The following is a 22,782-nucleotide window of genomic DNA, read 5'->3' on the forward strand; positions in this document are numbered from 1 at the left end:
CCCAGGAGACTGGAGAGCCGGTAGGCGGGGCTCAGCTTGGAGTCGGCCCGCAGCCCGGGCAGCGAGGGGGCGTGGCCGGCACTGCTGCACCCAAACTCCGCCCCCGCCCGTCCCCCTCGCAAGAGGGACGCAAGCCGGGAGGAAAGGGGGAGTCCAGGAGGCGGCGGCGGCGGCGCTGGAGCGCTCCTCTCGGGGACCGGCTGACCCGGGGAGCGAGGACATCGCTCCGCACCGCTCTTCCGTCTGCCGCCAAGCCGTCCCTTCTCGCTATGTCCCAGAGCAGGCATCGCGCCGCGGCCCCGCCGCTGGAGCGCGAGGACAGCGGGACCTTCAGGTCAGCGCCCGAATAGTAGGGGCCGAGCCGGGCAGGGCCGGGAGTGGTGGGCGCGAGAGGCGGGGCGGAGGAGCCCGCTTTCCAGCGGCATTCTGGGTAAAGCCCCTTCCCGTCGCCCTCGCCCCAGCGGCTGCGGGCGGACCCGGGGGGGCACTCGGCTCCGCCCTCCCGGCCGCGCGCGGGCTGGGGTCTGCGGCCTGGCCCCGCCCCTCTTGCGGCCCCAGGCTGCGCGCGGGGTGGGCGGAGGTGGCGCGCCGCCGCCACCCGGGAGACCGGTTCTGTGGCTTTGGTCCTGAGAGATTGCAGCGCCCGAGACTTCGGGGACTTTCTCCCACCCGCTTTCAAGTTATCGCCCCAAAGCCCTCTTTCACCCTGCCGGTTGCCCGCCGCAGCGGGGCCCGGAGACTGGTGCGATTCGCCATCTCTGGCGCTGACGGCAGGGGAGATTCGGCGCCTCCCGCGTCAGTGTTGGTGGCAGTCAGAGCTAGCTTCTGTATGCTTCTGCTTCCCTGCCCGCTTTGGCATGCAAAGCACACCTTTTTCTGGTTTTTGCAGTTTGGGGAAGATGATAACAGCTAAGCCAGGGAAAACACCAATTCAGGTATTACACGAATACGGCATGAAGACCAAGAACATCCCGGTTTATGAATGTGAAAGATCGGATGTGCAAATACACGTACCCACTTTCACCTTCAGAGTAACCGTTGGTGACATAACCTGCACAGGTCTGTATGCACAGTGAACCCCATGCGCGTGTGGGTTGTCCGGCAAGACTTGGTATTGCTTTTCAGTTCGGAAAAGTGCCCTTTTTACCAGGGACGGCTGTGAGGAGCAGGCTCTTGAAACTGCGACCTCTCATCTCAGGTCATGGGGACTTTCCAGCTCCATCTGATTCTCTCCCTAATTTTCTCTTCTCCAGATACCAAGAAAAGCTCAGAAACATGCCCTAGGATCCTCCTAGGGTTCTTTAAGAATTAGGGAGACGCAGGAAAGGTTTTTGGAGCAACCATAGCTGGATCAGTAGGTGCTGACAAGTTTCATAGATTATAGAAGATGCCAAGAGACATGTGCACAGAATTTTCTGAGCCTCACCCCTGTTTGGTGATTCATCTGGCACTTGGGGCCCATTGTGCCACACTTGTTTGTGTATCCAAGTGAGGAAGACAGCTCAAATACCATATTTCATAGCAAATACCATATTTCATAGCACCTAGCACATCTAGTTCCTAACACTTTACAGGTTTTAGTAAGATGTAATCTCCTTTTTTATACATGAGAAAACAGGTCAACATGCCCAGAGACACTTAACAATGAAGTTTCAGAGCTCAGACTCCCCTTATGGTTTGTGAGCTTGAACAAATGATAACTAAATTTGCCATTTGTAAATGCAGGCATTTTGTTTCTTATGTATCTATTTAGTTGCAAGCAAAAAATAATACTACATTTAATTCTGAAGAATGCCAAGAAAACAATTCAGCAGGAAGGCTGGAGTTGCATCATTTCCTCATCTAAAGACATCATTTGTTTAGATCCCTGAAAATCTGGATTCCACTATTTTCTTTGAAACAACTTTAATTTTGAGGCTTTATATGAGGCAGGTGGATTGTAGGTGCTAGCTGGAAGTTTCCTCATAATGAACCATGGAATCGTTGCCTTACTCCTTAACGGGTCTATTTTTAAATACTCAGTGAACATTTAAGTAAAGAGTCTTTTCCCCTTCAGTGTGTTTTTGGGCCCAGGGATTAACAACCTAGGGCAACCAACCATTCCTCTTAGGCCCCTGCTCTCCTCCCACTGCCCTGTCTTTCTGTGCAAGTTTATGCCTCTCCATTGGATCAAGTGCTCTCTAAGGCTGAACATCCTGAAATTTCTGTCTTCATTCAGCCCAGGTCTGGTTGTGGAACAGTCTGTCAACCTGTGCTTGCTATGCCTCTTCACTTGGATGACCCAAAGGCATCTCAGTCTCACCTTGTCCGAGACTGAGACCATCTCTTTTCCCTTAAGACTGTTCTCCCTTCATTGCCTCACTCACTAAAGGCGCCACCGTCACCCATTTGCTCACAGTGGAAAGTTGGGTTTCATTTTCGTGACTCCTTCCTCTCGCTCTCCATCCGCCTCTTGCCCACTCTTCCACCAAGTCTTACTTCTTAAGCAGCTCTGGCATCTCCCTGCTTCCCTTGTCTTCCCGCTGCTGCAGTCTGGACCGCCGTTGTCTGGCATGTGGACCACAGCTGTCACCTTGCTGCTGCTCTCTCAGCTTCTAGTCCCAGGCTGTCCATTCTCATATGACACTGGCTCTTTAGATCTGTTCGTGTGCTTCTTGCTCCTAAAATTCGTTCAAAGGTGTGCCCATCAACCTCTGGTTAAAAACAGATTTCTTAATATGACTTAATGGCCTTGCTTCTTGAAATGTGATCAGCAGCAGCATTACCATCACCTGGGCCCTTGCTGCAAATGCTCTGGAATATCAGACCCCATGCTAGACCTGTGGGATCAGAGTATACATTTGAACAGAATTCCCAGGCAATTCCTATGCACATTCAAGTTTGAGAAGCACAAATTTAGAAGACTGCTCTTTGACCTCTCTTCCTACTGTCCCAGCCCTATGGTCTTTTATCTCAAAACCCGTTTCCTTAAGCTCTTATCTCCCCAGCTGCTCTGGGCTCTTGAGAACACCATGCTCCCCATTACCTCCAGGCCCCAGCAGGTGTTCTTTTCTCCACCCTGAATGCTCTTCCTAACCCCCTCGCCCCAGCTCTCTTCACCTTACTAGCTTTTACTAGTCTTTTATGTCTTCGTTCAACTATCTCTTCCTTCCTGTAACCTTTCTGAATCCTTACCAAGAGGAGGGGAGCTGCCCCTTTTGCGTGGTTCCCCCTCCAGTCTGCGCTTTGGCTGTAACACCTACGACTGTATTTCAGAGGCCTCTTCACAGAAAAAATCCTGCACTGGGCTGTGTGCTCCTTAAGGGCTGGGATTCTGGCTCACACTCTCTGATATTTCTTAAGTCCCTAGGTTAGTAGATAAAGATGTATGGTTTGTGTGTCCTCTGACATTTGAGGGTCACGGTTGAAATTCATTCCATATCCTGTTTCTTTCCTCCACACCAGAGAAATGGACATCAGTATTCTGGTACCACTTATGAAAGGTTCTCAGCACCTAGCTTGAACTCAGAAGGGCAAGAGATTCAATTTACCATTTAACAGGTGTGATGGCTTACTGAAATTAGGCTGTAGTTTCAGTAATGAGTCAGGCCCAGTCCCCGACACCCTGTTAGCTATGAAGGTAAGGGATATAGATTGTGTGAAAGACACATGGCATAATCTCTCATGTTCCCTGTAGAAGCCTTCTCCCAGTGTACCCAACATGTAGCCAGGATTGCTTAGCCAAACAGAGTTAAACTCAGTTTAGGATGGACTATTGAAATAAGATTGTGCACATTTTGCTGTCAAACAGTGTTGATATAAGTGGCTCCCTTGAAGGAGACTTCTTGCCAAAGAAGAGTTTACTCTCTCTCCAGGAATAAGGAAGAGTAAAGTACTAAGTTGCATTTTTTCAAAAAGTGTGACCTGGTCTACTTTATTACCATTGTCTGTAATAAACAACCGTACATAAGAATTTTTGCATATAGGTGTACATAGAATTAGATACATAAAACTTAAAATCACAGGTTTTTAATGTATGAATTTCATGTAGAGACTTGTTACAATACGTAGTATATTTTTTTATTACCCTTGTGTATGTATGTATGTATAGAAACACATAGTGACTTTGCTTTGTATTATGCAAATGTCTATGCAAGCCTCACACTTTCACAGCATATAAAGACATTTCTTTTTTCCTAACCTTAATTCAGGTGAAGGTACAAGTAAGAAGCTGGCGAAACATAGAGCTGCAGAGGCTGCCATAAACATTTTGAAAGCCAATGCAAGTATTTGGTGAGCTAAATTTCTTTGTATTCTGCAGCTCAAAAATATCATGGCTGAGGTAAGATTATAAGTTTGAACAAGCTCACAAAAGCAACAAAGTGAACAGTTGTTAGTATTCGCTCTAAAATTCTATTTCCTTGAGAAAACCGGTCGGTCATCCGTTAAAGATGACTTTATCCTTAAGAAATTCAATCCAGCAATTAAGTGTTAAATGAAAGCTCTCAGGAATGAGGCTTTTTTTCTCCCCTCAGTGGGTTGCAACAGTAAAGAACCCCAGTTTTTCTGGAAGATATCTTACTGTGTTAAGACTGTAATAATATCTATACTACATAAAATAAGTTGTGAAGTGCAAAAAGGTCAGTGGAAAGTACTCTTCAGAAGATTCTAATTTGGAAGGCGACAAAGTGATTTCTTTTTATTATAGAATGTATACCAAATATAAGAAGATGTTAAGTGCCATTAAGTGGGATGTTAACCCTTGATGAGATTTTATTCCAAAATAAATTTGTTGTCACTTTAGGTGCTTTTGGAAAATATTGGTCCTGGAGCTTCTCATGTATCGTAGAGTGAGGTCCTGTGGTTTCTAATGGACACAGTCTGGAGCATCCTGAGCCTTTAAATTCTCCTCTTCTCATGCACTCAGTTATTCCTGGAGTGTAGTCTGGTGCCTGCTCAGCGTTGAAAGCAGAGGTCCACGGGAATTGAGAAGGGGTTTTCCTCCAGCTTCAAAACTTTTGGTCTAGCATGTACTTAGGTTCTCATGCGGTGCTTCTCCCCTTCCCAAGCCCTTCCAAAGCATTTGAGTAGCTTGGAATGAAGCATTGACAAGCTTTAGATCTCCCAAAACAATGCTTGAGTCTTTGGGGTCATACATTATAGCTGATTTATGCTGGCTTTGAAGATATGCCCAGCAACATGGCAGGTGTCAGATTCTCCCCCTTGCCAGTGATAACCATGCTATTTCTGTGCTGCCCAAAGGTCAACCCAAAGTGTTAAGTATATCTGTAGAAATGAACATATGGAGTGTCCTTTCTGCACAGGGACACTTCACTTTGTCAGCAAAAAAAGGCTAACAAACTTTACTATATATTTGTGCTTCTTGACAGATAAGATGGGAATTACTAAGCTGTAATCAGGCCTAAAGTGGCCTGATTTAATACAGAGACTATCTCACTTCTCCATCACAATTATTTGGGTAGCTTCGGCGTGCAGCATAGTAAGTGACTATTCCTGTCTCATCAGCCTATGTAAAGCTTGAGATTCTGGCAGTGAAAAAGCAACCTGATGAAGTGGCAATAACTAAACCGCTTTTGTCATAGAAAAGTGACTCCTCAGTCACCTGGGAGGTAGTAACCTTGAATGTAGCTTTACTCGGGGCTAGAAACTCATCGCCTAAATAATGAGTAATTTCAAACGAGTTAGAAGACACTGTTCTCTTTTTCCCCAACCATAGTCCCCACGTGCTAAAACCAGGTACATGTAGGCCATCTACTTGATGCAGGGTACATACCAATCTCAGGAGGATTGTTCTAGCATGGAGCAGATGATAGATCAGATGGATTTTTCTCCCATAATTATTTTTAGTGGAAAAACAGCATTATGATCTGTATCTTGCACAATACTAGGCTAAATTTTCTGTCCGATCACTAGTCTTTCCCTTTTTGTGTAGCTGTGACAGTACTATGATTTAAACATTTTTATTGAGCACCTACTATATGCACAGTCCTGTGAGGCTTATGGAGGTAAGTAGTACATAGGCTCTGCCATCAGGGATTTCACATCTGAACACAGGAGCGACGTGGTGAGGGATGGACAAATTATATGTATTTGTAAGAGTGTAGAATTTATGGTAAAATAATTTGCCTAAGAAAGGGTCAACCTAAACCTTAATAATGGTTCAAAGGAGGGAGAAATTATGCTCCATTATGTTTCATAATAATATAGGTTTCTTAGAGGAAGTGGCATTTGAGATATACCTTGGTTAGTGGATAGATCACATGCTCATAGATGAGGTAGGAGAGAAGGGCATCCCATGGAGAACAGCAGGGGCATGGAGGATGAAATAAGAAATGCTTGTCATTTACTTAATAGTTTGGGGGAAATTATTTTGTTTTATAACATTAAAAAAAAAAAATGTTTAGCTTTGCAGTTCCTGACCCCTTAATGCCTGACCCTTCTAAGCAACCAAAGAATCAGCTTAACCCTATTGGTTCATTACAGGTAAGTCACAGGGTTTTTCCTTACATAACACTTTGTCTATTGAAGAAAGATGTCATAAATTGATCATATGACAAGGGCTGAAACAAGGAATAAATCTTTCAAAGATAAGATGGTATAATATTTTGTTTTTCCAGTTATGATCACTAGATATTACAGCACTTACTTGCAATTATTTTCCTATTTATTTATGTTTTGGATTTTCTTCCATATATAGTATCTGCCTTTGTTTTGTGGAATTCTCATTTGAGATCAACAGGACCCCAGTGCACATGGGTAGAGTGTTTTATACTCTAAGCATATTTCATGCCACTGTTGTGACAAACCTCTTTCTACTTCTGTTAATACATAAGATTTTATAAAGAATCCAGATCTAGCAACCTACCTCAAGAGAGGGGAAGTAGTCTATTTGCTTATTCTACAAAAAAAAAAAAAAAAAAAAAAATTCAGCCTTGAATTTCTGCACGCAGAATATCCTTCTTGCAGATTTATCCATGTGCTCTGTTGGACAGCTCCCCTCCCCGTTATCCAGCCCATCTTTTGGTCCCTTTCTTGCTGTCTTTTTCTTTAGTTTTCTTCGCCTGCTCTTTCCTCAGCTCTGTCCAAGTCTGTTTGTTTGCTGCCTTTGCGCATCTGTTCTTGTTCCAGTGCGGTAGTTAGCCAGCTGTGGGGAGGAAGTCTGTAACTAGGAGGGAGAGGCATTGGAACTTGCTGACAGTGAGACCTGTAGATGTTCCCCAGGAGGGCCATAGTAGCTTCTCTTTCTCTTTGAGCTCTTTGATATTTGCTTGCTATGGCTTAATAGGGGAACACCATTCCTATCCTAGCAGCAAACTGCTTCAGTTGTGGTATTGTGGGCTTGCAAGATATAAAATGCAGGAATATTTATGGGGTGTATAAAGTCTTCCCCCGTTTTTCCATTGCAGAATATCATTATTCTTTTCAAACATATAAAAAGAGATGGGATCAAAATCATGAAAGTATCATGTATGTGATTAAGCCATTGCATAGTAAAAATTACTACTACAGCCTCATCTCGATTTTCTAGGAGTTGGCTATTCATCATGGCTGGAGACTTCCTGAATATACCCTTTCCCAAGAGGGAGGACCTGCGCATAAGAGAGAATATACCACAATTTGTAGGCTAGAGTCGTTTATGGAAACTGGTAGGTATTTCTTTTACTCTTATACAACTGAAGATGTTTGAAATATTTTCAGATGATGAATGACCATAGAAAGTTCTGTTGTGATTTCCTTTCAAATATTTCTGTGGGGGGAAAAATTGATACACTCCTATTCCACTGTCTCTTTCTGCAGTTAAATTTAAGTATAAATATTTGGCTTAAGAATACTTATGCTTCTTAATATGATATTTTTAAAAATCCTGGAGAAGCTCATTTATGGAAATAATTGACTTTACATACTTTGTGTTGATGTGTTAGAATCATTTTAGAAAAAAGCAATGTAAATCTCTTGGAAGTTTCAACAGCTGTTCGAGAAAATTGGAGGACTAGAAGACGATCTCATCTGAAAATAAGATGATTAATAAGAGGCTAGATGGCAAAAAAATAGCGTGAGCTAAAAATAAAGTAGAAATTATCCCTTTGAATGATAGCAACTTCCTTGTTATAAGGGCCAGAAATAATGGGGGGAAAGTCACTTAATAGAGTACTAAGTGAGGGTCCCTATTGTAACGTCTCACCGTGTTTCTATCATTCTTAAAATGGCATGAAATGGAATTGGCTAGGTATCTGTTTCAAGTAATGAACAACCGTTTGCCCAATGCAAAAAGCATTGGACTGCAAGTGGGAACCCCAACTTCCATTCTTTTTTTAAAAGATTTTATTTATTTATTTATTTGAGAGAGCATGCACCGCGGTTGGGGAGGGGTAGAGGGTGAGGGAGAAGCAGGCTCCCCAACTGATCAAGGAGCCCGACATGGATCTCCAACCCAGGATCCTGGGAATCGTGACCTGAGTCAATGCAGGTAGATGCTTAAACCACCGAGCTACCCAGGCACCCCACCTTGTGTCCTTTCTTGATGCACCTTGATTTGCGAGAGTTGGCAAATTACTTAATCTCTCTAGGCCTCAGCTTTTAAATCTGTAAAACAAAAAGCATGACAGGAGATGCTACTTATGGTATCTTTCAACTGCAGTATCTCCTGTGCCCTTCTTATTCATGTTAAAGAAAAATTCCACATGTTTGTCAGTTTGTAGAAGATGGTAAGTCAGAAGTAACCTTAAGAGATAAGAGCTATAATTCAGGTGTACCTTGATAAATTTGAATACTTGGTCAGAATTAAACCAAGTATGATTCATTAAAGCTAGGCCATAGGGAAATATACCTGTTAAAAACAGAAAGTGTAACTATCAAAGAAAAAATGTCAAAGAAATGCCTTCAGAAATGTAAGAATTGATAGTTGTATCGGGGCGCCTGGGTGGCACAGTTGGTTAAGCACCCGACTCTGGGTGTTGGCTCAGGTCGTGATATCAGAGTTGTAAGATTGAGCCCTGTATGGGTCTCCTCTCTCAGCACGGAGTCTGGACTCTCCCTCCCTCTCTCCCGCCCCTCTCCCCCCACCCCCCACACTCGTGTGCATTCACTTTTTCTCTAAACTAAATAAATCTTTTTTAAAAAAGAACTAATAGTTGTATGAAGCACAATAAGCAAAGATGTCAGCAAAAGAATAGTATAGTTCTCTGATCAAAAAAATAATACTTTATGGACACTAATTTCTTTTCTAAACCTACCATTTCTTTTTTTATTTAGGAAAGGGGGCATCAAAAAAGCAAGCCAAGAGAAACGCTGCTGAGAAATTTCTTGCCAAATTCAGTAATATTTCTCCAGAGAACCACATTTCTTTAGTAAGTAATGATCAAGATGCCTGTGATGACAATACGATTAAGCATCTCTTGCTGTAGGAAACTTGCCTAGATTCCTTGTTGTAGAGACACTTGAGAGTTATAATTTTTAAAAATCTCTTCACTGTTCAGATGTACACGACCCCAATTTTAGCTGTCACAAGGGTGACCAGGTAAGAGCACTTGGGAGTCAAGTTTAAAAATCACATGATGGGATTGAAAGATGATAAGCCAATATTGCCATTTTGTCTTCCCATTGACAGTGCATTCATTCATTTATCCACTCAGCAGACATTTAGTGAGCTCGTACTGTGTGCCGAACTTTGTGCCAGCTTCTGTGCATCTGAATAAGACAGTCTCAGCCACTCGGGAGTTTGTAGCCCACTAAAAGAGAAAATAACCTGATGGACTAGTCCTTACAGAGAGGGCTTGGCAACCTAGAAGGATCCAGCCAAGACTGGGGATTTTAGGAGGACTTCTTGGAGGAGGTAATATCTAAGCCAAGACCTACAGGATGAGAACAGTAGGAAAGAATTCCAAAGAGAAAAAAGAGCACCTACACAGACCAGGAGTAAGATACTTTATGTCATCTGAGAATCCCAAGTAGTTTGGTTTGGCTAGAGCATAGAGTTGGAGGAGGGTGTCTCAAAAATGAGGCCAGAAGCCCTCTTTGGGATTAAATCTGGAAGGGACTACTATAGTCAAGAGATTGAACTTTATCCTGAGGGTGGAGTAAAAATGATATTTGGCAATCACTGATAAATTCTTTCTTAAAATTTAAGAATTTTAAGCTGGGAAGGACAGGATTAGAAGGGGAATCACTGGCTGCACTATGGTGAGAGAATGAGTCTTAGACTCAGAGACCTATAGAATGTTTTACAAAAAATGGATGAGACATGTTGGTGGCCTGGACTAAGCTAGTGGCAGTCGACATGGTTAGTTTAAAAATTATTTAGAAAACTGGAGTGAGGAGGGCATGGCAGTTGATTGGGACTAAGGGGAAAGGAGAAAGTAAGCTAGATGGACAACCGAGTAGATGGTGGTACCATTCAGTAGTGTGGGGAGCACAGAAGACGAGTGGGACATGAAGGAGAGAAGATTCTGAGTTAATATCTGCAATGAGTTCATACCTATAGCGAGTAGGATATATTCAATCTGAAGTGTTTAGAGAATTAAGTAAAGATATGGAGTAGGCAGCTGGGCAAACAAATACAGAGTGTAAGAGATTGAGTTACCGGTGACATATTGTTTGAGATTATGATATTCTCCATCTCATGGTACATTATCTGAGGATTTATTAGGTGGGACATGAGAAGTGAGGACTATAGTAGTGTCCTAGATGATGAGAACAAAATAAGGGCTCATCCTGTAGGAAAAAAAATCGAAGACCGTACACAAAGTAAAAAAATTTTTGGTTTTACATTCTTAATAGAAAAACATTAAAGAGTGCATTCACTTGTTTTAAAATTGGATCAGAAAGGATACTGAAATCACAAAGCACAGATAAGTTTATAAGTGGTTTTATATGTGAATTCTGTTAAATATTCAAGGAAGAAATCATTTCCAATGCTATTTAAACTCTTCCAGGCAATACATATATACAGAGGGGAAGCTTTTAAATTTATTTTTCAAAACCAAAATAACACTAACACCCAAACCTGACAATAGCAAATCCCAATGGAAAAAATTATGAATTAAGTTCCTTTATAGTGAAACACCTTAATAAAATATCCAGTAGAATAGTAAAAAAGTTGGGCAACTTTTTTCTGGTATATTATTCTTTCAGGAACACAAGGATATTTCTTTTGCATTTTAGGAATGCAAGGCTGGGTCCTGTAAATCTGTTACAATAATTAATCACCTTAATGGGTCAAAGGAGAAAAACAAGTCAATGGATGCCAAAAAGATATTTAGCAATCATTAATAAACTCTTTTAAAAATATCCCTATTGTTTTGAGAAACAGAACAGATGAACATAGGGGAAGGGGAGGAAAAGTAAAATCAGATGAAAGTAGAGAGGAGGGACACCTGGGTGGTTCAGTCCGTTAAGTATCTGCCTTCAGCTCAGATATGATCCTGGGGTCCTGGGATTGAGTACCCAATCTGGCTCCTAGCTCAGCATAGAGCATGCTGCTTCTGCCTGCTGCTCCCTCTACTCATGCACACGCCTGGACGCGGTCTCCTTCTGACAAACAAACAAACAAATAAAATCTTCTAAAAAAAGAAAATAGAGAGGAAGGCAAACCAAGTATCTGTGTCCTAGATACTTAATTCTAGGACACAGGGTTACTGGAGGGGACATGGGTGAGGGGATGGGGTAACTGGACGATGAGCATTAAGGAGGGCACATGGTATGAGCACTGGGTGTTCTATACAGCTGATGAATCACTAAATTCTACCCTTGAAACTAATAATACAATTAACTGAATTGGATTTAAATAAAAATTTTAAAACATATCCCTATTGTGACTCAAAAAATACCTCAAAAAAAAAAATCAAAATCACAGTTACCTGTTTACATTAATTTCAGAAAAAAAGACACGGATATCCATGAATGCCATTTTTAAAATCTTGTTCTAGAAGTACCAATCAATGTAATTAGATAAAACAATGAGGTTGAATATTTAAAAAGAAGAGATAAACATGATCATTAACTACAAATAATATGATTGTGTCCCTGTAAAGCCCTGTAAAAGAAAAATTTCTAGAATAAGAGAATTCATCAAGGTGATTGATCATAAAATTAATGTATAAAACCAATAGCTTTTTCATATTTAGGATTATGAAGGTAACCACTAGAATAATCAAAGAAGAGTGTTAAAAATTGCTTCTGGAAAGGGGGCTGAAGGTAGGGATGAAATGAGTTCAGGAGTGTTGCTTTTATAATTCTGTACTTTTTGACTTTTTGTGCTATGTGTTTTATTAACAAAATTTATGAAGATTGATAACATTGATCATTTTAAAGCAAAAGAGAAGTCTGTCCTTAAAAAGTATACTAGGGGAAAAAAATCAGTAGTTGTCCTATTTATAAATATTAAAAGTTGGAATGAAAAAGATTTCAATAATAGGAAAGAGGATAATGTGCTGATGAAGAATAAACTTAAAATGTGCAGACCCATGTGAAAAAGCCTTCCAAACTCTACTGAGGGATTAACAGAAATTGAATTTATGTAAAGCTACCTATTTCCAGTAGGAAGACTCAATATTGTAAAATATATAAAAAGGCAATGTAGTCTCACTCTAAATCTACCAGAATTCATCTTGGATCACAATACAGCTTTACCAAGTTTATCCAGAGAAATAAACTCTCAAGAATAGCCAAGAAAACTGAAAAGGTAGAGTGGGACTCTACCTACCAGAGAATGAAACACACTATGAATCTCTAGTGGTGAAACATGTATGGTACAGGGATAGAGGACAGAATAGAGAATCCAGGTGCAGACAATAATCCACATAGGAGTAGAGTATATGACAATAGTGACACTTCAGATCAGTGGGCAAAAGGATGGATGAGTCAATAAATGATGTAGAAATAACTTACAGCCACATTTGCAGTGGGGGGTGGAGGGGAGGATGTGTGCGGGGGCGGGGGGGTGTGAGTGTGGCGTATTTAGGCTGCTGCCTTACTCCTTATATCAAAACAAATTTTAGATGGATCAAAAATTTGAACCTAAGAATTGAAACCAAGTTTGAAAAAACACAGAAGAGCTTTGGCTTTTTAAAATTCTTAGCATAGGGCACCTGGGTGGCTCAGTGGGTTAAGCCGCTGCCTTCGGCTCAGGTCATGATCTCAGGGTCCTGGGATCGAGTCCCGCATCGGGCTCTCTGCTCAGCAGAGAGCCTGCTTCCCTTCCTTTCTCTCTGCCTGCCTCTCTGCCTACTTGTGATCTCGCTCTGTCAAATAAATAAATAAAATCTAAAAAAAAAAAAAAAAAAAGTTTAAAATTCTTAGCATAGAGGAGATCTTTGTAATAGAACCTAAAACCTGGAAGATGTAAAGTAGTAAAAGACTGATAAATTTGACCCCATAAAATCTATTACACTGCAAAAAAGTTTAAAAATCTGTAAATAAAACCAAGAATAAGAACAAATTAATTTTTTAAAATTTTTAAAAAGATTTTATTTATTATTTATTTGACAGACAGAGATCATAAGTAGACAGAGAGGCAGGCAGAGAGAGAGGAAGGGAAGCAGGCTCCCTGCTGAGCAGAGAGCCTGATGTGGGGCTCGATCCCAGGACCCCGGGATCATGACCTGAGCCGAAAGCAGAGGCTTTAACCCACTGAGCCACCCAGGCACCCCAAGAACAAATTACTTTTAACACAGGTCTGTAATTGGACTATTTTCAGTACCACATAAAATGCTCTTACACATCAATAAAAAAGATAACCCTGTAGGATACAAATGGGTAAAAAAATGATCAGCTTCACTCATGGAAATTAAAGAGATAACTATTTCCACCTTTTAGACTGATGAAACCTACAAAGATAGTCCTAGGTGTGGCAAGGGTATCAGAAAACAAGCACCCGCCAAGACTGTTGATGGTAGTATAAGTCAGTTTAGAAGTCAGTCCAGAAGTATTTATCAAAATTAAAAGCATACCTGTTCTTTGACTCAATTCTACTTCTAGAAATAATTCTACAGATAAAGTCATCCAAGTGCAAAAGTTTTATTGTAACATTGTTAGTAAAAAGAAATCAGAAATAACCCAAAAGCCATAATTGAAAACTGGTGAAATATAGTGCCTAGATGTACACTGATATGAGAAAAATAAGATATAGAAGAGTAAGCTATCATTTTTGTTTAAAAGAAGATTATGGGGATGCCTGGCTGGCTCTGCCAGGGCATATGACTCTTGATCTCAAGGTCCTGAGTTCAAGTCCCATGTTGGGTGTGGAGCTACAAAGAAGAGAGAGAGAGAGAGAGGGAGGAAGAAAGAAGTAAAAAATAAAATAAAAAGATTATGTGCACTTGAATTTAGAATTATAGAAGATTATTGAAGAAATATTTTTAACAGTAAGTACCTTTGGGAGTGAAACATGTCTTCAGGAAGAAGTGGTAAGGAAAGAGACTATTCTTCATTATATACATGTTCTAAATGAAATTACTCTATCAATGAATTAAAATTTTATATAAAAAAAAATTAAAGTTCCAACCAAGGAAAATGAAATTCTGCTTAGCAAATTTTGCAGATTATTAATTCTGTATACTGGCCATTCTTGTGATCTATTTTTTTGAAAATCCCTTAATCTTTGCCAGGCTCATTAATAAGACTATGGATAGGTTGCCCAACTTCAGAGGGCAGTAGTTTTTGTTTGTTTTGTGAGATTTTTTGGCATAATATATGAAGGCAATTTGAGAAAAATAAGCTAACATGGAAATGTAAAGCATTCTAAGAACACAGGTGCAAAGGGAAGGATATAGGGGACAATAAGGAAAAGAGGAAGAGGAGAACGTTCTATTGGGTTCTGGGAAAAGGCTGGTAAGCACGTTATGATCTCCTGCCATTCATTTGAAAGACTTGTCCTTCTCAAACCTAACTTGTACAATGCACTTTTTCTACAGTTTTCTGCTTCCCAGCTGTCAGAGTGATTGGTTGGTATTCAATACAAGAAATCATAATGATAAAATTATTTTATATTTTAATTTGTAAATTGCTATTAGGCAGATTCAGTTATTAACAGTTTGGTTTATACTGCTCTTAAATATCTTCTACATCTTTTTAAAAATATTTTATACATCTAAATGTGGCCTCAGGAAATTTAACTGAGAGCCCTTTGTCCCATACGAAAGTATTTTTAAAAACTCCCAGTGTATTATTGCATGTGCTTTTTTCTCTGACGTCATAGTGTTTGTTAAGTGTATGCTTATTGGTGTTATCTCATTTAAAATGGGAAAGTTAGGGGCGCCTGGGTGGCTCAGTGGGTTGGGCCTCTGCCTTCGGCTCGGGTCATGATCCCAGGGTGCTGGGATCGAGTCCCACATCGGGCTCTCTGCTCAGCGGGGAGCCTGCTTCCTCCTCTCTCTCTGCCTGCCTCTCTGTCTACTTGTGATCCCTCTCTCTGTCCAATAAATAAATAAAATCTTTAAAAAAAAAAAAAGGGAAAGTTAACCAGATAGTATTCATTTAAACATGCTTTATAAGGTATTAAATATGAGTGTCTAATAAATACTTGTAATTATATCATAGTGTTAGAAGTCAGTCTGATTTACGAGTTTTAATCTTCTTCTCTGTTTTTCAGACAAACGTAGTAGGCCATTCTTTAGGATGTACTTGGCATTCGTTGAGGAATTCTCCTGGTGAAAAGATCAACTTACTGAAAAGGAGCCTTCTCAGTATTCCAAATACAGATTACATCCAGCTGCTTAGTGAAATCGCCAAGGAACAAGGTTTTAATATAACATATTTGGATATAGGTAGGATTTTTTTTCTTTGGCTTACCTCAAAATCTGTTTTTAAAATGTATTTCAGAAACAAAGCCTGTATTACAATTTATTTCATTGACCAGGGATACTGAAATGGCTCACATATATATTATATATATATACACACATCTTTCATACACATATGTTTATACATATAAAATTAGCAGAGTTCTATTCATCACTGGTATGTCCCATTCTTATAAATAATAATAATAGCTAACATCTCTATAGATGTTATAATAATAGAGAACAGTAGGTAATAGTTATAGTTTTACTATAGCCCAGGCCCAGTTTTGAGGATATTACATATTTCAGCTCATTAAATTCTCAAACTAATCTGTGAAGTAGGTCGATTATCCTTATATATGAGGAGAGAAAGGAAGGCACAGAGAGGTTCAGAAACTTGCCTGAGATGACGTAGCTGGTTAGCGGTAGAATCCGATCAGGGGAAGAGCCCCTGCAGATTCAGCATCCATTAAACTAGCTCTGATGGAGAGCTTGACAAATAAAAACCAGCCACATTTCTAGAACAAGCACTAAGTTGGTGGGGGCCAGACCCCTTCTCTCCACTTGGTCACTGTTGGCCAATTCAAGGAGATCAGTGGGCACAAACACTTTATAGCTTTCTTCCATCCCAGCAATCCACTTTTGTATGTCCTCACCCTTAATCATTGAGGTAGACAGTTGTGGATAGATTAGAAAACAAATCACATTGGATTTTAATTTACTTTATAAAGCTGGCACACGTGTGTTTGGTGTCTTGATTTTAACTGATGACATCAGTGTAATTTGTGGAGAATTTGATATCTCTTGTTCTATCCTTGTGGGCTGTGAGGACCCAGCTTAAAGGAGCTGCCAGGTCTGGTGTTTAGTTGCTTAAAGAATTTTTAATTTTCTCTGCTACTTTGGGATTGAATGTGATAAAGTGTAATGTCTTAATATATACTAAGAAGATGTGGAAAGTGGGAGTTTAGTACAGATGCACGTGGTCAGAAGAGGTGGCTGACAGGAGACCATTCATTCAGTAAATATTTATTAAGTTACCCACACTGTTTTAGGTGTTTCAGAGATGAATAAGCTAGGTCAAGAATAGGACTATGGATGGTAGAATCTGGGAAAAGAAAAAAAGTTGAGATGGCTTTTGAGGTTATGAATTAATGATGCCTTTGAAATGCATCATACCAATTTTAAGAACTAAGTGGTTCTTCTAAATATAGAACAGCAGTCTAAACAGCACAGTCCACTAATTTAGCTAACTTCTATGCAGTTACCCACAAAAGAACCTAGACATCCTCCAAAAAATATACACAAATGGCCAACAGGCACACAGACAGATGCTCACTATCCTTAGTCATCTGCATAGGGAAATGCAGATCAAAACCACAATGAGGTACTAGTTCGTCCCCACTGCAATGACTGTGATGAAGAAAGTAGAAGATAACAAATGTCGGCAAAGATGTAGTGAAATTGTAGCCCTCCCACACTGCATAATATAAAATGGTTCAGCTGCTGTGGAAAAACAGAAGTTTGCAGCTCTTCAGATGAGTTACCATGTGACCCAGCAACTCTACTGCCAGGTATATACCCAGAAGAATTGTAAGCTGGTAGTCAAACACCTGTACACACCTGCTCACAGTAGTACTATTCACACTAGCCAAGAGATGGAAATAGCCCAAATGTCTATCTGCAGATGAATGGACAAATCAGTTGTGGTATACATGTGCAATTAAATATTCAGCCATGAAAAGAAATGAAGTTCTGAGACATGCTACCACATGGATTAACCTCAAAAACCTACTAAGTGAGAAGTGAGACACAAAAGGGTCACATTATATGATACCATTTAAATGAAATATCCAGGATAGCTTACTGCATAGATTGGTGGTTGCCAGGGGATTTGGGGGGGAGGGGAGGTAGGGAGCAACTTCTCAAAGTGTATGGTATTTCTTCATGGGAAAGTGAAATGATGAGAATGTTTTGTAAGTAGTTAGAGATGGCAATTGCCCAACACTGTGAATGTACTAAATATTACTGCATAGTTACTTTAACATGGTTAATAGTATGTTACATGAATTTTACTTCAGTTTAAAAGGACAAAAAGGGTTCCTGGGTGGCTCACTCAATGAGCATCTGCCTTCGGATCAGGCATGATCCCAGAGTCCAGGGATCAAGCCCCACATCAGGCTCCCAGCTTGGAAGGAAGCCAGCTTCTCCCTCTCTCACTGTGTCTCTGTCAAATAAATAAGTAAAATCTTTTAAAATTAACTAATTAATTAATAATAATAAAAAAAAAAAAGCTCAGTGCCAGAACTAGAAAGCCTCTTCACACATTAAAACACCTCCACTGTATCTGAATGTTTCCCATTATATTGATTGTGGCTGAGCTAACATTGAATTGTGGCCACTTTTAAACAAATTGTAACTTACCTGTTTCTCTTTCCCCTGTGTCATCTAGCCATCCTTAGAGACAGTGATTCATCATTTGAGGAGAAGAACATTTGTTTCCTGAGTTTAGGTATTGTTTTTGAAACACCCTAACCCACATACACAGCGAGCAACGAGGCTGTCTGCACAGATGTAGAAGGAAAGAACACAGAAGGCAAAAGAGAGGTCTTGCCCTGAGCCATTTATTTCTTGGTTCAGAGGTCTCCTGAAAATAACCCTAGATTTCATCGTGAAAAACACAATCTCTCTAGTGCTCTAGCCAGTGGGTTTTTTCCCTCTAAAAAAACGTTGGATTGGGACGCCTGGGTGGCTCAGTTGGTTAAGCAGCTGCCTTCGGCTCAGGGCATGATCCCGGCGTCCTGGGATCAAGTCCCACATCGGGCTCCTGGCTCGGCAGGGAGCCTGCTTCTCCCTCTGCCTCTGCCTGCCATTCTGTCTGCCTGTGCTTGCTCTTTTCCCCTCTTTCTCTGATAAATAAATAAAATCTTAAAAAAAAAAAAAAAAGTTGGATATGGTTCAGTTTGCAAACACTGCTTAGCTAGCCACATTAGAATGGCCTTAGGAGCTTTAAAAAGAAAATGCAAGACTCTGGCACCTCCTCCCTCAACCCCGTGTTTCTGACTGAGCAAGCTGGAGTGAGGCCAAAGCACCTGCTCGCCTTTGAAGCTCCCTCAGGTGATTACGGAGCCCAGCTGTGTTTGAGAACTGCTAGGGTTGAGCTGTCTCATTTTGGTTTCCTGTTTGGAGAAGAATGATAAAGCTGAGGAGGAAGCGGAGTGGTATAGATTTAGACTGTAGTAAAGACTTGTTTTCATAAAGGATGGGCTTTCTGTACACTTGACATTGACAGTCATGTTCGAACGTGTCATTGCAGAAGAACTGAGCGCCAACGGACAGTATCAGTGTCTCGCCGAACTCTCCACCAGCCCCATCACGGTCTGTCACGGCTCTGGGATCTCCTGTGGCAACGCGCAGAGCGACGCAGCTCACAATGCCCTACAGTATTTAAAGATAATAGCAGAAAGAAAGTGAGCCTGAAGCAACTCCTGGAGCCCTCAGTAGCACAGAAGAACTCCCCCTGCGCCCCTCACCAAGTAAAATGTTTACTACATTTGAGTTGTGTGTTGTTTCTAAATCTCTACCTAGATTCCATCAACACTCCAGAATTAACGACCTCCTCGTAGTTCTTAAACTCTTTTTAATGGCTTCAACTTTGTACTGGTATATTGTATTTATAAACTTTGTACCATAGGCAGAGTGTAGCACCCATGTTACAATGCCACGTCCACACAGGGAAGAAAGTGCATGTTGTTGACGATGAGGATGACGAAGACAGCAAAGAAACAAAACTACTGCTAGCAACAGTCGTTCTTACTGGTGCTTAACCTCTTCTTTGCGAAAGGCTATGTACAGGGAATTTGAGGGAAGCCCCTTAGAGTTTGGAGGAATGTGCTGACAGACGTCCATTGAATGTCACTGTTGAATTTCAGGGAACATGATTGGTCTGCTGTGTATTTGAATCCGTGTAATAAAGAGCTATTGTTGTAATGGGTTCTGCTCGTTTTGTGAAAGTGGTACCAACCCACTGTTACCGACCTACCGACCCTTCTCTGTACCATTCTTGGCAGTGACACGATGCGGATACTCTGTTACTTACCTATCTCTAGTATCCTTCTGAAAGTCCAAGTTGATAAAACACCCATGGCCTAAGCAAAAACTTACAAATATCTATGGGATGATAGATGTTCCATGTTCTTTCTCCAAGCAAATGTAACATCGTCTTTTTCTTTGACAACCTTTTACAGGAGTTGGTGGTTGAAAAAGCATTAGTAAATCACAAAAACAAAACTTCCCAGTGCACTTAATTCAGTTACAAGAATGTTTCCAACAAAGCAGTGAGTGAGTGAAAGGTTAGGAGATCAGCCTCAGGTGCAAAGTTTAATTTTGCCTTTTCTGTTTCCATCCATCATCAGTGGTCCCTCCGCCAGCTCCCGCGGAAGGTGCTACTCTTATGGATTCAGTGGAAGTCTCGGGCCTGTTTTCAGAAATCAGGGAAAGCTGCAGAGAGCAAGAGAGCTCCAAATTGATAAAGGCAGGTTTTGACTATCTCAAGTGTTAATCCAGCAGAATTCTATGACCAGTATTTTTCATACCAGAGTAGACTCCTTTAAGAATACGACATCATAAAGGAAAACTAATGCACATTACTTATCTAAAACTCTAAAAAGCACTTAGTTTCACATTATCAACTATATATGTCAATTAAACACGGAATTTAGGGTATTATTTTTGAGGAGGTTAAGGACTACACAGACTGGAAACATCAGGCATAAACGGGGTCGTAGGTTATTGGACTGATCTTAGGTTTTCATGAATGCTCTGGACTAGAGAAAGGGCACAATGAACTCTAGAGATGCAGACTTCTGCACATTAAAATGCTGACTTCCCCATCATCAGGGGAAGATTTCATAAGGCACTGGAAGCAGAAGAGATCCAAGTGGGGCAAAGGACAATATAATTCAGTTCTCAACAGTACTGATGAAGTGAATATATCCATCTAGGGCACCCAGAAGTCCTACCCTGCCTACTGCCTGGGTATTCCCTGCTTCCGGATCTGGAGGAAACATGCATTTTTAAAGATACTGTTCAAATGTCCCCTTTGTAGGAACTTTCTAGGGCGTTAGCTACAGCAGCAGGTGATCTTTAATAGCATTTTGCTCCCCCCCTTTTTAAGGCTCTTAACCTATCAAATCGGTTTTACCTGTTTAACCACATTAGGTAAATTTTCCAAATAGGCTTTGAACAGGCAACTTGACCACTATCCTCCTTGTGGCATCAGTTCTAACCTGCAATAGGCATCAAGTGATGAATAAATGATAGAGATCGCAACAGCCCAATATGATGATAATATGAATTCAATAAATTATGAACACAAATGTGCCCATGTTATAACAGGTTTCTGGGATACGGTGTTAACTGACATTACGTTACGAGAAAGACCCGTCTCCCTCTCTCAGGGAGTGCCTGGAGCCACCACGCAGCCTCCCCTCCAGTATTTGGCTTGTTTCCCCTGCCCTGGGAGTGCTGCTTGCTGGCAGACCATCCCCAGCTGTCAGGTCTCTAATTCAGAGAATCCCCCCACTCAGCATCACACTCCCTTCCCAGCAGCCTTCATTCAAAGAATGGTCCCTTGCCCCTTTGCAGACAATCTAAAGGGCCATCCAGCTTCAGAAGTCCCATTCCTACAGGGTCAGCTGAGGCCTTCCTGAGATTTCGTCATAGCCTATGTTCTCCCTCTGCCCAGGGGAGCTTCCTTTCCTTCCACCTGTGGCAATCCCAAGAGCACTCCCTGATAAAGGGCTTACCCACCAATCTCTATCCTAGAGTCTACTTTCCAGGGAACCCAACCTAGAACACTTGTACCAGATATAATACAAAAAGCAGATATTAGACCTAGGCCTGGATTTTGGAGCTGGTTCTTCTGCTACTTGGCTTGCAGGATGAGACAACCACCCTCCCTCACTGGTAGTAGGTGGGTCACAGATATCCCCTAACACACAGGACCAGTGGTGAACTGGGATGGATGCCAGTGATGGGCACAGTGTATCAGATGGTAGAGAAATAGGAAATGAAACAGTAACTAAGGACAATGGAAGTGGCGGTTACTGCTAAGCTCAATCGACATCTTGGAAAAAGATAACAAATGAAAGAGCGATTGATTGGGAATTAAATGAATTTTAAGAGGCAGCAAAACTAAGGGTGAGGACTTTGTAAGCATGGATCCCTGTGTCACCATACAATCCTATATCTATGGTGCCGACCCCGGCTATCAGCCCTGGGAAGTCATTTCAAAGGTGACAAGAATCACTTCATTCAGCGATGGTCGCATCTCCTTCTTTTGGCAGGCTGAACCTGAGGAGCAGCAAACAAAGATCTGACCCTCCTGCTCTAATCTGGGACAATTCTAAAGGGCCATTCAGCTTCAGAGTTTCTCACAGGGTCAGCTGAGAATTTGGTTGAGACTATATTACAAGCCAACTCCTCTGTCCAATCTCCATTTCTTCCCATTCTTTCCATGGATGGTGATCCTAGAACCATTTGCTAAATAAACCTGTTCCTGTCTCCTCGGAACCTTCCGCCTCAGGGACCCAACTAAAGATGGAGAGTACAGCTTAGTGAGAAAAGATAATAGAAAAAAATCAGATTCATTCTGTAATTTACAAGCCACACACAATTACAACTCTGAAATACTCAAGTTTCTCTTTAGACGTATCTTTTACTGTTTATTAAAATCTCTAGAGAGAGCGCTGGTTGTGAATCTGTAGGCAGCTTTTTCTTTTGTGGGCCTCTGTGGGTGGTCTGCATATGTGCTCCTGCAAGAAAGCATATTTGCGTTTGGAAAAGATCCCTCCTGACATCTAAAAGCATATGTAGGAAATGAAATCTAAATTATCCTAAATTGAGGACAAAGCCCACCATAAATAAGTCTACATCTAGAATCATAGTGTACTTCAAGGGCCAAAGAACAGTTAAAAATCATGAAAGCACCCATATTGTACTATGAGTT

General features: G+C 41.1%; 1 protein-coding gene across 3 annotated transcripts; it reads left to right on the top strand.

Annotated features, from left to right (window-relative positions):
- The first annotated feature begins 44 nt into the window (after positions 1-44).
- On the top strand, positions 45-19,763 carry PRKRA (protein activator of interferon induced protein kinase EIF2AK2). 3 transcript variants are annotated; one of them, XM_082689886.1, is made up of 8 exons: positions 45-334; positions 890-1,059; positions 4,191-4,272; positions 6,405-6,483; positions 7,529-7,646; positions 9,253-9,347; positions 15,587-15,761; positions 19,090-19,763. In XM_082689886.1, the coding sequence occupies exons 1-8, from the start codon at positions 270-272 to the stop codon at positions 19,245-19,247; spliced, it is 942 nt and encodes a 313-aa protein (XP_082546012.1). In that variant the 5' UTR covers positions 45-269; the 3' UTR covers positions 19,248-19,763. The 3 variants fall into 3 exon arrangements, with proteins under 3 accessions (XP_082546012.1, XP_082546013.1, XP_082546014.1); XM_082689887.1 differs by having other exon boundaries at positions 112-334; positions 4,191-4,321; XM_082689888.1 differs by lacking the exons at positions 45-334; positions 890-1,059; positions 4,191-4,272 and adding an exon at positions 5,369-5,479.
- Positions 19,764-22,782: the final 3,019 nt, after the last annotated feature.

The sequence above is a fragment of the Mustela nivalis genome (genome assembly GCF_964662115.1).
Source record: "Mustela nivalis genome assembly, chromosome: 11".
Taxonomy (NCBI): Eukaryota; Metazoa; Chordata; class Mammalia; order Carnivora; family Mustelidae; genus Mustela; species Mustela nivalis.

What these genes read in the sequence shown, in the direction of transcription:
- PRKRA (XM_082689886.1), top strand. Translation starts at nt 270, where the DNA reads ATGTCCCAGAGCAGGCATCGCGCCGCGGCCCCGCCGCTGGAGCGCGAG. An exon ending in TGGTGACATAACCTGCACAG is followed by an intron (nt 1,060 to 4,190) that starts GTCTGTATGCAC and finishes ACCTTAATTCAG; the next exon opens with GTGAAGGTACAAGTAAGAAG. An exon ending in CAGAGAACCACATTTCTTTA is followed by an intron (nt 9,348 to 15,586) that starts GTAAGTAATGAT and finishes TCTGTTTTTCAG; the next exon opens with ACAAACGTAGTAGGCCATTC.